Source organism: Lotus japonicus, chromosome 5, assembly GCF_012489685.1.
Source record: "Lotus japonicus ecotype B-129 chromosome 5, LjGifu_v1.2".
NCBI lineage: Eukaryota > Viridiplantae > Streptophyta > Magnoliopsida > Fabales > Fabaceae > Lotus > Lotus japonicus.
Window position 1 is genome coordinate 3,582,350 of NC_080045.1, and position 13,005 is coordinate 3,595,354.

The 13,005-nt window shown below is 35.3% G+C and overlaps 1 protein-coding gene across 2 annotated transcripts; it reads left to right on the forward strand.

Moving 5' to 3' along the window:
• Positions 1-5,090: 5,090 nt before the first annotated feature.
• On the forward strand, positions 5,091-8,380 carry LOC130720542 (uncharacterized). 2 transcript variants are annotated; one of them, XM_057571194.1, is made up of 6 exons: positions 5,091-5,697; positions 6,653-6,779; positions 7,238-7,377; positions 7,485-7,547; positions 7,649-7,717; positions 7,991-8,380. In XM_057571194.1, the coding sequence occupies exons 1-6, from the start codon at positions 5,482-5,484 to the stop codon at positions 8,060-8,062; spliced, it is 687 nt and encodes a 228-aa protein (XP_057427177.1). In that variant the 5' UTR covers positions 5,091-5,481; the 3' UTR covers positions 8,063-8,380. The 2 variants fall into 2 exon arrangements, with proteins under 2 accessions (XP_057427177.1, XP_057427178.1); XM_057571195.1 differs by having other exon boundaries at positions 7,488-7,547.
• Positions 8,381-13,005: the final 4,625 nt, after the last annotated feature.

The window sequence follows — 13,005 nt, forward strand, 5'->3', positions numbered from 1 at the left end:
ACACCTGGAAATCGGGGTGTTACAATTGAGGTTAGACTTTTAAAACTGGTGCTATCCTTTCTAATATGCTAAACGCCTAAACCAATGTTCTAACAATAAATTGATTTCCTTGGCTTCCCTGGAAGCATTTGACATGAATTTATCTGTAGGTACAGAACGACAATGAGGTGCATACCTCTTTCTGACTACACTCTCTGATTCTCAGCTAGCTGAAGATGAAACATAATTGATGACTCAAGATCTTATCTTGCTCGCATTTCAAGTAAGCCACGAAACATGTGAGACCAGTACTCATGGAGGTTTTTCTCAGTCCATTATATGTATATATTCACCAGATAAGAGATAGAGATGTGTGTTTGATGTTGCACTACTGTGATGCATATGTATATATTCACCAAATAAGAGATAGAGATGTGTGTTTGGTGTTGCACTACTGTGATGCATATATAGTTTTATTGACTTAGTTCATGAATTCTACATCTATTTATCATCATTACATATATTAAAAGTCACTTTTCGAAGGCAATATTAGATTTTATAATTAATCATTGTTCTACTATGGTTCAATTAATCAAACTTTAGTGTGATTGGAAGTCTTGCTTGCATGAGTGTGTAATTATCACATTACGATTTAGTATCAGCATATGTTTTTGATTTGGTTATTGTACTTTCAACAACAGTGCTACATAAAGCAAATAGTTATTTTAGCCGTTCAACAAATATAATGGGTCTAAAATTTCTAGAGGGGGTTTCTTCCATTCATCTTCTTTAGTAGCATGTGATTAGTTTCCCCTTACAAATAGATCTGATTGGTTATGGAAACCACTGGAAGGCCATAGCCAAAAAGTGGCTTCAATTCATTATTTGGCTTTCATATCTGTCTGCAAATTTGATTGCTATCTTTGCACTATCATAGCTAGATTGATGTTGCACATATTGCTATTATGTTTGGTGGTCTTTAGTCTATCCTACTCTAACATGTCTATCAATCTCACTTCATGAGTTCTTGATTTTCTATTACTTAGAATGCAGATACGGCTGGAAGCTGCTGATTACTCTGGTTGCAGTGAAAACAAAATTTGCATATGATGTTAGGTACTGTGTGGAATTTGTGAGTGTGTTTGTGGATAATTTATAAGAAAAAACGGTGGTGATAGTGAGGTAGAGAAATCTGAGAGAGATTTTGATGTAAATGGAGATTTTTCTTTCTTATGAGATTGGACTTTTAACCCTTATCCACATCATTCGAAATTTCCATTACTATTATTTTCGACACTTATGTCACTGACAAATAATAATTAGGTTCTGATGTAATGTATATTCTTTGTAATGGAGAATTAAGTAGTTGTTTTTAAGAGTCTTTTATATATAATTCAGATGCAAACAGTATGCACTCAGCTATCACTTGAGCACTAGAGCAAGTAAAGGGAGCATACTACGACTGCTTTACTATTCTGAATTTTTTTATCGCAGAAATGCTCCGGTAAGTACAACAAGCTCAAAAGCAGAATAGCATGATGAAACTACTAAATATTATTAATGAACCAAACCTTTCAGTTCCAAACTGTCAAGACCTTCGCTAGAAATTTGTTCTAAAGTACGCCCATTAGTACTACTATAAGAGCAAAGCAACATGCTTCTTATATTGGGAGATAGACAAAAGCAGAAGTTGCCTTAGTAAGTTTTCTCACCTAGATCAACAGAAAAAGCAACTGAAACTCGATCGATGAAAGTTGGAATGGCAAGGTTTACTCTTAAAGTCTTCGGCAGGAGGAGGATACAAGAGATCGACCTTGAAGCAAGCAATGTATGGTGGGTGTCATCATCTTCATCGATATTACCCACCAGATAGACTTGAGAAAATACTTTCAGGCATCCTGAGAGTAAGGAGAAGCTGGATCTAAATGTATTAGAAAGAGCCTAAAAGCTTTTATATATAGGAAGAATATTTTACATGAAAATACTTATACATAAAAATAAATGTTAATAAGATTTCATTGGAATTTTTTTTTGTCACAAGAAAAACATAATATAATATAGTTTGATGTTAATTTTTTACTACATAATAATATAGTCCACTTTAATTTTTTTGTACAAATTATTATAGGAGTTAAATTCTCCTACGGGAAGAAATATATTTTAACAAGAAAGTACCTTCATTAAGTATTAATTAATGTATCAAATACAATAACAAATTTCGCGGTACATTCTTTTTTTTCTAAGATTAAAATGTGTTCTGAATGCTTTATTGGTGATTCTTCATATCTATAATTTGTGTTATTGTCTTTAGGCTCGTGAAGAATGTGAAACGACTTCATGTTGATATGGGTCAAACTTAGTTTATTTTATTGTGTAAAAAATGAACTCGCATAATCACGTACATAAAGAATCTTTTCTCTTTTTTTCATTGTAGATTAAATCAGCTATTGTTTATTAGCCATCATTAAACCACATACCCTAATATGTTTTGCATAATTTGAGATTTGGTTAACCAATTTTTTTATTAGTTATTTAATTGTACGAAGTTCAATCTATGCAACAAGAGTTTTAATTTAAGACTTTTTGTCCACTTTGCTCATCATTTCATACTCTTCTATTTCATCAGTTGTTTATTATATTTTTAATGATCAAGGTATTAATTGACCTATCAAATATAATAGATGTATTCTCCGTGCAACGCCCCGGGTAAAAAACACTAGTATTATTTATTTCTTAATTAATCACTTGCAAATAAAAATAATATTTGAAAAGTATTTTTCTCTGAATTGGAAATACTTAGTTTTATCAGGCTTAATAAATATACTCTTTAAGCATTTAAGCAAAAGTCAACTTAATTAATTGTAGTCTTTCGGTGGCACTATGGTTCAAACTATAGTGGCGTGTGATGCCTATTCTATTTTATTTACTTTTGGAATAGTGGATGTTCACATTATAAGTACTAGACTACTAGGTATTAAAATAGCAAGTGATGATCGATCATTGACAATATGTTGTTTTGTATATTAAAAAGTTGGCATTAAATATAGTACTTATATATGGTATTAAGGGCCAAATTAATCATACTTTAGGCGTAAAATTGTTTATAATTGTGTTTCTTTATCTTATCATTCACAAAGTGTCTTCACATGCTTTTGAGACTTTGAGTATAGGCATAAGGCAGGATGCATGTATTTAAAAATATTTCGATATTTGCATGATAGCTTAAGGTGTTTTACGCTTAATAATTTTTTTTTTTTAATTCTAGCATGCCCTAAGTCGTCAGTGATATTTCTAAAATCTTCCCACTAATATGGTTCAAAAATTGCTGTTTGACAAGGCATTGATGGTGTAAAACTTATTTACACCGTCGGTGCATAGAAATTAATCTCATTACGAAAAAATATTAATGCAACATTGCAAGGTTATAGATGGGCCTTGAAGGGAAAACGATACTGGTATTAAATATTGCACACCCTTTGAAACATTGCTGACGAATCTAATTCCTACGCCTAAACATGGCGGAAAGTTATTCAGATGCGAATATCGACCATATATTCCATGGAATTGCAACTAGAGAGAGGGTGTTCAAGGTCAATTTCAATCTTCCATGAAAGAGTCGAATATTGCTGATTTTGGTTTCACAACGAGGGATCATGAGGAAGATGTTCACCGCTTCTTCGTTCTATGTTCTTTCCCTAATGATCATGAGGGATGAGGAATTGCTTACAGTTGTTCAATCTTTGACAGAAACTCACAATCGGTAGATTTCATCTTTTATGTATTGTGCGTGATTGCCGCGATCTTGCTCTTGTTTTAGATTTTTTGGATGCATGTTTCTTTTGTACGTAAAGGTGACAAAGTTGTCTCGATTCCCTAGCTAATTAAAAAATCTTTCGCTTATTGTTATTCTGTTTGGATTGAAAAGATTCCTCATGGTTTTCTTTTTATCTTTGTTAAATCGTAATGTATTGACATATGTGCACATTTCTTATGATTAATGGTAGGAAAAATTGCACTTCACTTATCCTGAGGCTATCATTATTGCATTAACCTCTCATCCATTATTTAACAAGACACTAATTGTTTTGGTCGGCTCTAAAACTCATACGACCGACGACGCCACGGTTGGCTCAATAGGTTATGTGCTTAAGTTGACACCATACGAACGACCAGAACAACCTGATCTAGAAATGGACCATCCCGTCACAATTGGCAAAATGTCAGACCAGCCCGACAAGGGGTCGAGACATACCCATAGGTGTGAAACTCAACGTGCTATTCAAGCGTATAGACATACATTATTTCTCCATCACCATGCTGACCACGAGGTCACCAAGGCAATGCAAGAGGTTTCCTGGAGTAGAGAACATATATATTCAAGCATTTAAATCACAGGAAAATAATTCTGAAGGTAGAGGCCAGGAAGAATGAAGCCACAACTTCTTGGAATGAGGGTAATATCGCAATCCATGTTTGGTTTTAAGTTGAACCTAACTGAACGCCAACGAAGATTCAAGATTCCTTTCACGTTTCGCGCTAAATTTCAATACACTGAATGTGGTTTTCAACTAAATACCAAACATTCAAAAAATAATGAAGAATAAGACTCTCAACCGATATTGAACATGACAACCACGTGTCTAGAAAAAAATGTTTGTTTTATTTTTCTGTTTTCATTTTCACGTCGTTGTCGTCGCTGCCACAGTCACCACTGCCACCATCCTTGCTGCTACCACCATCACCACCTCTGTCGTTGCCGTCGTCACAATTGTTGCATTTAGAGTTATATTATTTCAATAATTTTATCACTGAACTCAATTTCACTTTATTTTATCCAACATCTTTCAAACCCAACTTTTGAATACCATTCCTAAACACAAATTTAGCTTCATTTTTGTAAACTGAAATTTACCTAACAAGAAACCATGCATACCCTATCATAGGAGCACTAGTAGCTTGACTTAACAACATGAAAAGAAAGGACAATAAGGTCATTGCAATATTTGGGGGGGGGGGGAAGGGGATACTTTGGTCTAGGAAAAGTCAACAAGTCAACTCAAGTAACTCCCCCTCAATCCTCAAACCTCATAGTGGAAGAAAGAAAGTGGGTTGCAAATGCAATTGCAATTGCAATTGCATCATGATGTCTTTTCTCTCTCTCCCAGTCCCAGTGCATGATTGAACACTCCCAACCTCCCCTCCTAACGTGGCAGTCTCTCATTCGCTCATTCTCCCTCGTCGGGATTCATACCAACATTAAACATAGCTGCTACCTTCTCTCTCTCTCTGTTTATGCTCTGTCTCTCACTCACACCCAAACGTCACTTTCTCTCTCTTCTTTCTCTCTCCTCTATCTACTTCATTTTCGTTTCTCTGAATTTCTCTTCTCACAATCAAGCAATGCAAATGCATGATCTCTTCTTTTTCTTCTTCTCTGCTTCTTCGATTTCTGATTAATAATTAGGGTTACTGTTACTACTATTTTTTCAATTTTGGGGGAAAATGCTGGAAGCAACAATGGAAAGCTCTTCAGTCAATGGTGGTGGTGATCGATTCTCTCAGTTGCAGAGCTGTGGAGATAGCAGCGAAGAAGAGCTCTCCGTGCTCCCTCGTCACACCAAGGTGGTTGTCACCGGAAACAACCGCACCAAATCCGTACTCGTTGGTCTTCAGGGAGTTGTCAAGAAAGCCGTTGGCCTCGGTGGTTGGCATTGGCTGGTAACTTTCTTCACCAATTTTGAATAAGAAAATGGTTATTATCTGAATCTAATTTTGGATTGTTAATGTGGGTTTCTTTCTGTTTTTGGAATTATAGCAAGTTGTTTATAGCAATTTCGGTATATTTTAATTTATTTAACTTTTTTTGTGTGGCTATTTTGTGATCCGTTTAATGACTAAAATCTTATATTTTTTGTTTAAAATATTAATGAAGACTTATCCAAATTAATTTTTTTTCTTCAAATGATAATCCTTTCATGTCTTATCCAAATCATTTTAGGGGCATTTACTAAATTTTGAAATTTCCATGTTCTGGGGTTATCCAAGTTGCAATTTGATTGCTTTGAATTGTATTTACACTAAGTATCTTACTTTATCTTTGGATCTGGGTCTGGGGTTTAAGGAGTTCCTAAAAAAAATCAGTTGTTGTTGTTTTTTGTTTTTAGTGATCTTGTCTTGGGTTGTGGGGTTAGTAATTCTTAAATGGGTTATTAATTTTTGTATGTTCAGTGATGTATTTGTTTTGAACTGAGTAGTATTTTAACGTATTTTTGACAATTTTTCCTATTTTATTGGTCTTTGCTTGATGGTTTTTTCTCCAGCAGGTGTTAGTGTTTGATATCAGATTATCACCTCTTCGCTACATGCATGCTCTGATTATGAATCTTCTCTTTTTATTCTAGATAAAATTATGAAATAAGGAGATGAGTTATTATGTGCTGAAATCAATAGTCCTTCATATCCTACTTTAATCTGAATCAATGTTACTTTTAGACACATTTGGATTCTGAACAAGAACTCTATTGTTGGGTGTGGAGAGAATTTCAATTTTTCATCTACAATTATGCTTGTTGTGCAGCATATATTTGGTTTTATTCCCTGGTTATTTGGGAAACCATTTGTTCTATCATGCATGATGATTGCTTAATATTCTGCTTGTTACAAAAATGTGCAGGTTCTTACTAATGGTATTGAAGTGAAGCTGCAGAGGAATGCCCTTAGTGTGATTGAAGCACCCACCGGGAATGAGGAAGATGATGACCTTGAATTTGAAAATACGCAGTGGAATGGATCCGATATGGGTGGGTTACTGTTCTTTCTCTATGTTTCCAGTTTTTTTTTTCAACTTAATTTGAAAATTATGTGTTGATTTGTAAAGGTTGTTTAATTTGATACGTCTTATATTATCTGTCTTGCATGTTCAGTGGTACTAGAGTTATGGTTTATAGCTTGCATAAATTTTTTTCATTTTATTTTCTCCTTCAATGTAACTATTTATTATTCCTGGCTTAATTCCTACTTGACCCTCAGTATTGAAGGTAGTGGATGAACTGTAACATTGTATTTTTGTGACTTTTTTTGCTGTGGTTTTCCATGTCTCTGTCTGTGAGTCTGGGATGTTACATTGGATCCATTTATGCAATTGTTTCTTTGCCTTTTGCTTTTGACTATTTCTTTCAGTAGGCTCTATTGTGTTTCTTTTTTTGGCCCCACCCTCATTTCTAATTTTGTTTGTACTATCTTTCATTTGATTTCTCAGCATCTGATGACACACAAAAGTCCCACAAATCAAGGCACAGGACACATAGATCATTAGGATCATCTCACAAGACTACAAGCAGGTCCTTCTCTGCTGATTCCCAGTCTAAAGGATCAATTTCTATGCCCCATGGATGGACGGTATATCATCTTCACTGTTTTTCCCCTTCAATAATTGATTTTGCCACTCCAAAAATCAATTTGGTGATATTTCAACTATTCAAATTGTGCTTAAATGTTTTCTGTAGAAGGTTGACTTGAGCAAATTGGAGATGGCTGCATTGTGGAGATATTGGCGACACTTCAATCTGGTAAACAAATTCCTGAACCTGTCTGGTTGCTTACTGTCTCCTGGGAGAGATTCTTGTGTTCGAAAGTTTCCAATTTTCTGACACCTAAAATGGGTGTGCAGGTGGATGCTGTCCCTAACCCATCGAAAGAGCAGCTAGTAGATGTTGTTCAGAGGCATTTCATGTCCCAGGTATTGAAAAAGTTCATGATTGCACTTGCATCCTTTTTTCGAACAGCATTTCATGTTTTGAAAAATCTTTCGCTTCTGGCAATGTATGTGTTTCGAGCCTGTCTCTGATAGCATATTTGGACTGGTGGTGGCACCCAATCCAAATTATGGTATATCTGGAAGCTTCTTTGCAGAAATGATTATGAGGCTTTTTCCACCACAAAACCATACACACTATAAGCATTGAGATGATAGGAGACAAGTATTAATTATGTTTTTCCTTTACTTTTGAAGCAAATGGACGAGTTGCAGGTGATTATGGGATTTGTCCAAGCTGCTAAGAGGCTCAAGACTATGTGCAAATGATGGAGAGAAGCAAAGAGATTTATAAGTTATATTGTCTGTGCTAACAAGAGATAATAGTATCTAATATGAATAGCCACTTCCCTTTGTTCTCTGTAACATATTTAGCGATGCTTTGTATCTTCTGAATCTAAATTAGTACTAGGTTAATTATATGAGGTTATAGTAGGGAGGCTCTTGCTATTTTATAGCCACCTAGTTATGTAGATATACGACCTTGAGACTTGATGTTCAGTGAAGTCTAAGCTTTTGATCAAAATGTATTGCTGACCTGGGAAGTGGGTTTTCTGAGATTTCAATGTATATATCTTTTTCTTCTAATGTTGATTACTTTCATGATGTTACTTCTGCGACCACCTTTGATCAGTGGGGTAGTGACTACTAGCATGTTTGTTTTTATGTTCTGAAGTGTTAGAATTGATTGTCCATTGTTGCAATCAACTTCTAAGAGTGTGTTTGAATACCAATTAAGGTTAAAAGTGAAAAGTGATTTTAAAATGATTGTCATTGTCAAGAGGAAAAATTTGCCCGCAAATGTTATGTTTTGTCAATTGATACTAATTACTGTAAATCACTAGAATTGAGCTAAATGTTTAACAGATTTTGATATATAAGGTGAAAATTATATTGTAATTGTTTGAAATAAACAAAATGTTTGTGAGTAACCATCAAAAAAATTATTCATCTTTTTGTCTGAACTTTTTAACAGGCTAAAAGCATTAATTCGCTTTAAAATTTGGTCCTATGGGTCGCAACGGTTGAAAATGAGTAAAGTGAGCATGACATATCCTTATCATACAGTATGATATATTCTTCCAATTGCAATTATAATTTTCAACTTGAAACTGGTTTGCCAGCTGTGACCAACTGAGTAAGGTAACCTCTTTTTCAAGCAATTTCAAATTCAAAACTTCAACACATTGGATGTAAACAGAGACGTTAGGTTGATACTTAGGCTAGGAGAGGGGCTGGGTGCTGTAATGTTTGTTTAGACATGTTAAACTGCAGTGAAAAATCACGGTGAATTGTCATAAAAGTTGAAGGCTTAATAGTTCTTTTAGTCCCTCTAGGAAAAATTAGTAAAAATAGTCCCTTAAATTTACACACTTTTGCAGTTTTAGTTCAAATAGGGATCATTTTTGCAAATAAATAAGCAATGTGGAGGACCAAAAGTGGTAATTTTTTTATTGGGGACCAAAAGTGCAAAACCGTGATAAGTGAGGGACCAAAAGAACTATTAAGCCCTAAGTTGAAAACAATTACTTATGTTCAATATGATTTTGACTTATTTATATATATCTAAACATGAATTATGTAAATAATTTTTATTTATTGGGTAGCAATTTTCTTTTCCAAATGCATCTTAACATAACATCAAATCATAGATAAAGTGAAATGAAATTCTTCTAGCTTGTCTCACCTTAGATTTCTTGTGAACAGTATAGGATACAGAAGGTGTGTGAAGTTGAGGGAGGTCCAAATCAAAGGACAGGAAAGCTAAAAATTTGGAGACAGGACATGTTGCACATGTAGAAATTTGAAAATAAAAAAAGGAAAGTTGTGAATAGTGGTTTAATTTTGTCAATGGGAGTGGATTAGCGTTTAATGAGATGAAGGCGATATATGCATACTTTTCCTTCTCCAAAATATCCAACATCATGGGTCAGACATGTGAGTCAAAATCAGGCTGATATTAGGATCAAAACGGGTCCCATTCAACAATAAATGTGCATATCCTTGTGCTTGTTTGAACTTGAAGAACCCTCAAGAGACAATCAGCTTGAATGTTTGATTTATAATCTGAATCATTATTCGTGTAACATATGTATTGCTAACAAATTACTTCTTTGTATAATTATCTTGGTAAGTATTTTCTAAAAGACATACTTAAGGGATTAATCCTAGTTTCTTATTTACATTTATTTTTGTCTTTAACAGATATTGTCACTCGTTATTTGTTCTCATTCTTATGTGATTTAGTTTGCTTATACTTCTAAACCAACACCTTATTTCTCTTTTTTTTTTGCATAAGTGTTGGTAAATAAATACTATATTGTTACCAAGAAAAAGGGGTGGGGTGTTGGCTTTTGTGTTTTAATTTGAAATAATAAAATTTTCAGAAATTAAATTTTCGAAAATTTAGTTGGATTATCCGAAGAGAAAAAAGAGGTGGTGCCATGAATAATACGCCATTGGTCTTTAGTCTCTGCAGTTTTTTTTTTCTTCATCAGAAAACAACACAAAGAAAAACACCTCTGCAATTGTAGGCTCATAATGCCCAATAAATTTTCTGGATCACAATTATCCCCAATAAAAATCTAGGAACTATAAGAAAGTTGGTCTTGAAGGAGCTAGGCCCCAATATGCATTCCCTGATTTCGTTTGGTAACAAGCCCACGGGTGTCCATACGAAGCCCAACCAGGGAATAGTGTCAGTAAATTCCCCTAATCGGTTTCTGAATAATACATTTCACATAAGAGGACAACGGGTATGGGTAGGTACTATATGAGTTGGGTAGGGGAAAGTCTAGAGATCAATCCCTAGAGGGTGTCATTTACCATTTGAGTTATGTTATTTGGTACGAAAACCAAATAAGCGAAGGAGGTAAGTGATCGGGATGATCACGGAGTGCTGGGGCAGTCAAGAGGGAAGTAGGGCTGGTGTGCTGACGAGCTGGGTGATCCCGGGAGGGGCTCCTGCATGGGACTCCAATGCCAAAGTGAGTAGGGGAATCGAGTAAGTGAGTAGTGAGGTGAAGAGAATAACGTACCTTAGAATGGATGTGTCGCCTCCCTTATATACACGATGGGGTATTAGGGTTGGGGCCATGCAACGTCATGCATGGTCCGTACCGGTGGGCTAGGAACCGTTGGATCCTTCTGCTCCTTCTGTTGTTAACAGTGATCCAACGGCCTAGAATCCCTAGGGACCCACCTCCCAACCACCCTAGTTCCGTAGGGTGGTGGGCCTAGGTCAACCTCTAGGTGGTGGGGTCCAGGTTCTTGGATCAGGGGAGGATGTCGTCCTGCTTGTGGTACAGGGCCCGGACATCCCACCCCGGTCGTCCCCCTCGGGGCTTTCACCGGGGTAACCCAGGTCGGGTACTAACCATACCGGGGGTAGAGGTCGGCGTGTCCCCGTCCGTCCCAGAACAGGTGCTAACCATACCGGGGGTAGGGGTCGGTGTGTCCCCGTCCGTCCCAGAAAAGTAAGCATTAATTTCAACCGATCAGATAGGTTCTAATTGCATTAATATAAGATCGGTTTTGTCATAATAGATAATAAAGTGGTGAGTAATTTATAAAGTCATGTATCATTCGTTTGTTTCGTATTGCCAAATACGTTTCTCTTATAATTTCTACAAAAATTATTAAAATATGGACGAAATTGGATAAAAAATCATTTCTGCAAACGAATATTATTGTTAGAGATCCGAAGTGCAATTAATTTTTGTTAAAAATCAATCCCACACAAGTAGTATGGGTGGGGGACAAAAAATACAATTAAACCTACTGTTTCTCTCAAGATGCATCTGTTTGTTTGAGAAAATCTTCTTTACCATTGCGTAATCAATCCACGACCTAATGTTCATTATTGAGTGAACCAAACAAAAGTTCCCATGAATCACAATCGGTTGAGTCTATCATGTCAATAAAAATAGCTTCAACATGTATAAAATGACAATTTCTTATTTAAAGATTCATTTTTCAGATCCCACAATGTGGTCTTTTTATGTTCAATCAAGTTATCGTACGTTCACAAAAAAAAAATCAAGTTATCACACAATTGACAATCAGAAGAGCCAAAATCTTCTACAAACTTTAATTTTCTATTTTATTTTAATTTATCATTGTGACTTGTATTGGTATTTACAAGCCGATCAGCCAAGAGTTCTTTCTTATGCATTTTATTATTAAAAAGAATTTGTAATTTAAATGCAAAGAGCGAGCGGTGAAACTTTAAAAACACTCCCAAATTGTAAAGGACCACTCACAATTGACAATGATACCTTTCTTATACTAATATTGTGTTGTGAAAATTAGTATTTTAGTGATTGACAATGAGATAACAATACAGATCTTTAGTGTGGACATGAATGAACTACTCTTTCAAATTGAAAGCTCTACGTCTTGTTATGAATCAATCTATTAATTCCTTTTAATTTTGTTTGATTTTGTGATTTCAGAGTGAATGGGATTAATACTAGACGTTACAAACTCAATCCTGCATATATAACTAGTTAATTGGATGGACACCAACCAAAGTGGACATTGATCATTGAATAGTCTTATAGTCCTAATATAAATATATAATGTTTATGACAAAATGACAACACCTACCTAGAATCAAGGAGGAAACTAGAAATTAGTTTCATGCGGGAATTTGAAGGCCAATAGTGACTTGCATATGATAGCAAGAACATTGTCAGTGACAACGACAATTGTTGTTAGGAAAACATTAGTAATGCCATATCAAGATTTAATGTTGGGGCCGGTTGCCCAACATTGAAAATGTTATGTATACATATAATTTTGATAATTATCCAATTAACATACCACTTAACGATCATTTTTTACGGCAGTAAATATTATTAGAAGTTAAAATTTACGGCTAAGGGGTGTATATTGACTGAATGACTGCTAAAAAGTGTATGCAAGCACATCACTCGCAATCTGATTAGCATACTAAAAAAGCAAGCTCACCGGAATCTAGTGGGCGCATAGCATAGTGTTAAGCCAAAATTACAAGCATTACAATTATCGACACCATGATACAAAAAATGGTTTCTCGACAGAAGGGGTTGGGCGAAGCCGGCAACTCAGCACACGATGTCCCTCAAGGACAAGTTAGTAAAAGCCATAACTCGACACACTCAGAAGATGAAGAAATCTCGATCACCTTAATGGAAGAGGCAGTTACCGAATAACAAGCGATTACAAGCACG